At 59.2% G+C, this 2,694-nt stretch overlaps 1 protein-coding gene across 1 annotated transcript in view; it reads right to left on the bottom strand.

Annotated features, from left to right (window-relative positions):
* Positions 1–1,776, bottom strand: part of LAS1L (LAS1 like, ribosome biogenesis factor) — a gene marked incomplete at its 3' end in the record, with an annotated part of 38,472 nt that extends 36,696 nt beyond the window's left edge. Inside the window, exon 1 of the mRNA XM_014518464.2 lies at positions 1,622–1,776. Within this exon, the coding sequence (XP_014373950.1) occupies positions 1,622–1,749 (128 nt within the window). The remainder of the gene's footprint in view (positions 1–1,621) is intronic.
* Between the last annotated feature and the right edge of the window lie 918 nt (positions 1,777–2,694).

The following is a 2,694-nucleotide window of genomic DNA, read 5'->3' as shown; positions in this document are numbered from 1 at the left end:
GTGGATGCTGAAAGGAGGAGTGACCAGAGTTGTTTTTTCACACTGTTCCTCTCTCACTTGCGGCCTCCAGCATTGAAGATCTAGGAAGCTCTGATTCAGATGCTGTACCCCTAGTCCCCATGCTCAATAGCGACTGATGCCTTTTTCCTCCAAAAACTTGTCCAATCCCTTTTCGACAGCTTCGCATGAAGCAGACTTACTGGAGAAGTTGTGGACTCTCCATCACAGGAGGTCTTCAAGGAGAGGTTGGACAGCCACTGACTGGGGATAAAAGAGGTGTTCTACTTTGGGCATTTCCCATGCTTCTGGACTTTGCTGGCTGCCCCTGCCTCCCCCTTCCCCCACCATCTGCTACACGTGCCAGGATGTTTTTAAGCCCCCCTCAGAGACCCTGTGTGTTGGCTACAGCCAAGGCTAAGGACTCAGTCTCACAGAGAAGCAGGGCTGGAAGGGGCCTCCAGAGGTCATCCAGTCTAGTGATCCTCAACCTTTTTTGTACCAGGACCCATTTGTAAACACCGACGGCCAGTCCCAGCTTGGTGCCTCTCACTTCTGACCTGCTGCCTCCTGCCCCCAGCCTCCTAATGTGTGGGGAATGGGGGCCCCAAGCAGCCCCTCACAGGTGGGAACTCTGCCAGCCTGCAAGGGAAAAGCCAGAGTTTCCCATATTTTTCTCCTTAAAAACAGATCCTTCTTTAAAAGTCTGCTGATCCACATTAAAATTTTTGTTCATGACCCTTTCATATATTCTTGCAACCTACTTTTGAGTTGCGATCCACGGGCTGAGAAACACTGATCCTAGTCCAACCCCGTGCTTGAGGAAGGATCAGTCCTATCCAGACCATCCCAGACAAACCCATCATCTATCTTACACTCTACAAAAGATAACTATCAACCCTGACACAGACCTAACACCCTACCCTGGCACAGGTAAAGCAGGGGAACTGTGACAGTCAACGCCCCGCTTCTCTGAAACATCGCTATATGCCCAAGAGAGCCTGGGTACAGGGCCATGCCCCCCACTACAGGGGAAGGCAAACCCCCCCCATGGTGTGTACCCATCCGACTGACTGTGCCAACCCTCCCGCCGAGACAAAAGCCAGAGGCTCCTGGCTAAAGGGTCGAGGTCAGACTGCTGCCACATTTGAGGTCCAAAAGCAATATTACCCCATGATGAGATTGCTTGAATGAGGGGTGCGGGGGGTTTGCCTTCCTCTGCAGTGGGGGCATGGCCTCTACCTGGGATCTCTTGAGCATCTGTTGGCAACCTTTCACAGAAGAGGGGTGTCAGTACCGTGGCTCCCCTACTTTGCCTGTGGCAGGCTGGGGTGCTGTCGGGGTCGATGCCAGTCTCGGGCAGTGCGCAGGCGATGCAGTGTCTGGGGTGGTGGGGACCTGCCCCTGGCCCCACTTCTCTGAGACTCTATGGAGGGATCTGGGGCAGAGCTGGCCCTGCGGGACCCAGCACAGGGCATGGGACTAAGCAGGGCTTGTGCGGGGGGAAGCCGAGAGCCCCGGGGGGGCTGCAGCCGGACACGCAGGAGGAGAAAGGGCTGATGCAGGGGTAGGGGCAGGGAAGGACCACTTCCCCCCGCCCGGCCCGGCCCGGCCCGGCCCGCACCTGCTCTTCCAGGCAGACACGCGGTCCAGCGCGTGCTGCTGCAGCCGGCCGTCCCCGCCGTACAGCCCCACCATCACCTGGTCCCACTCGCCCTTGCCGCGCCAGGCCACCACGCTGCGCCCCGCCATAGCCCGCCGCGCGCCGCAGCCAATGGGAGCCCGCCTCGGCCCGATGGAACTTCCGTCCCCCGCCCATTGGGCGCCCGCTGATGGCGTCATAAAAGGCTTGGAGCGTGGCTCGCTGGAGCTTGAGGGGCCGGGTAGCGGGGAGTTCTCGGGCCCGGCCCGGGGCGGGGCGGGGCGGGGCTGGCAGCAGTGTGCAGGAACCGGGGAGCTGCTTCCTGTCTCTTCCCCCGGGGAAGCTGCCCCTCACCCTTTACCCCCTGGAGTCCTAGTGTTGCCTGCCCTTCCCTTCCTAAGAGCGATCCTGTAGCCGCAATGGTGCCAAAATCAAGCGAAATTCAGGGCTTTCTTAGGGCCAAGTCCAACAGCTTTTTGAATGCCAGGCATTTCCGTCCACTTCAGTGGTGCACTGAGGGCAGCAACCACCCTGCTGTGGCAAGCGTTGCCAGCTGTCCCTGTTGGAGCAGAGGGGCTTGGGAGACCACCTGTGACGGCTGTGCCCATCCCGCGTGGCGTTCCCAGCCCTACAGTTTTGCTCCGGTCACACGTTCTGTCCCACGGTGTTGGGTGTGCAGAGAGATCGAGACTGAAGCCGCCTGTTCCATGCAAGTGGCAAAGGTGGCTGCCTAGGGCAACTGGGCCAAAAAGCCTGTCGGGGCATCCCCTGGTACCCTTAATGGCTTTAGAGCAGGGGTTTTCATCCTTTTGGGTCATTGTAACTCTGCGGCTGGTTGAGAAGGCAGAAGTCCCCCAGCGGCCAAATGAGCAGGAGGTCCCTCAGCTGCCAATCAGTGACCGGGGAGGGGGGTCTCTCTCCCCCCCTCCCCCAGTCAGACCAAGGGAGAGGATCCTCCACAGCCAATCGGTGAGCATGCCCGCGGCAGAAGTGCCAGCAGAGGCACCCGCTGCCAAGTACCCGCTGAGGTCATCAGAAGTATCCCCAGGGTATGC

Source organism: Alligator sinensis, unplaced genomic scaffold (genome assembly GCF_000455745.1).
Source record: "Alligator sinensis unplaced genomic scaffold, ASM45574v1 scaffold809_1, whole genome shotgun sequence".
NCBI lineage: Eukaryota > Metazoa > Chordata > Crocodylia > Alligatoridae > Alligator > Alligator sinensis.
The sequence above is the reverse complement of the archived record's forward strand: the minus strand, read 5'-3'. Positions and strand labels throughout refer to the sequence as shown.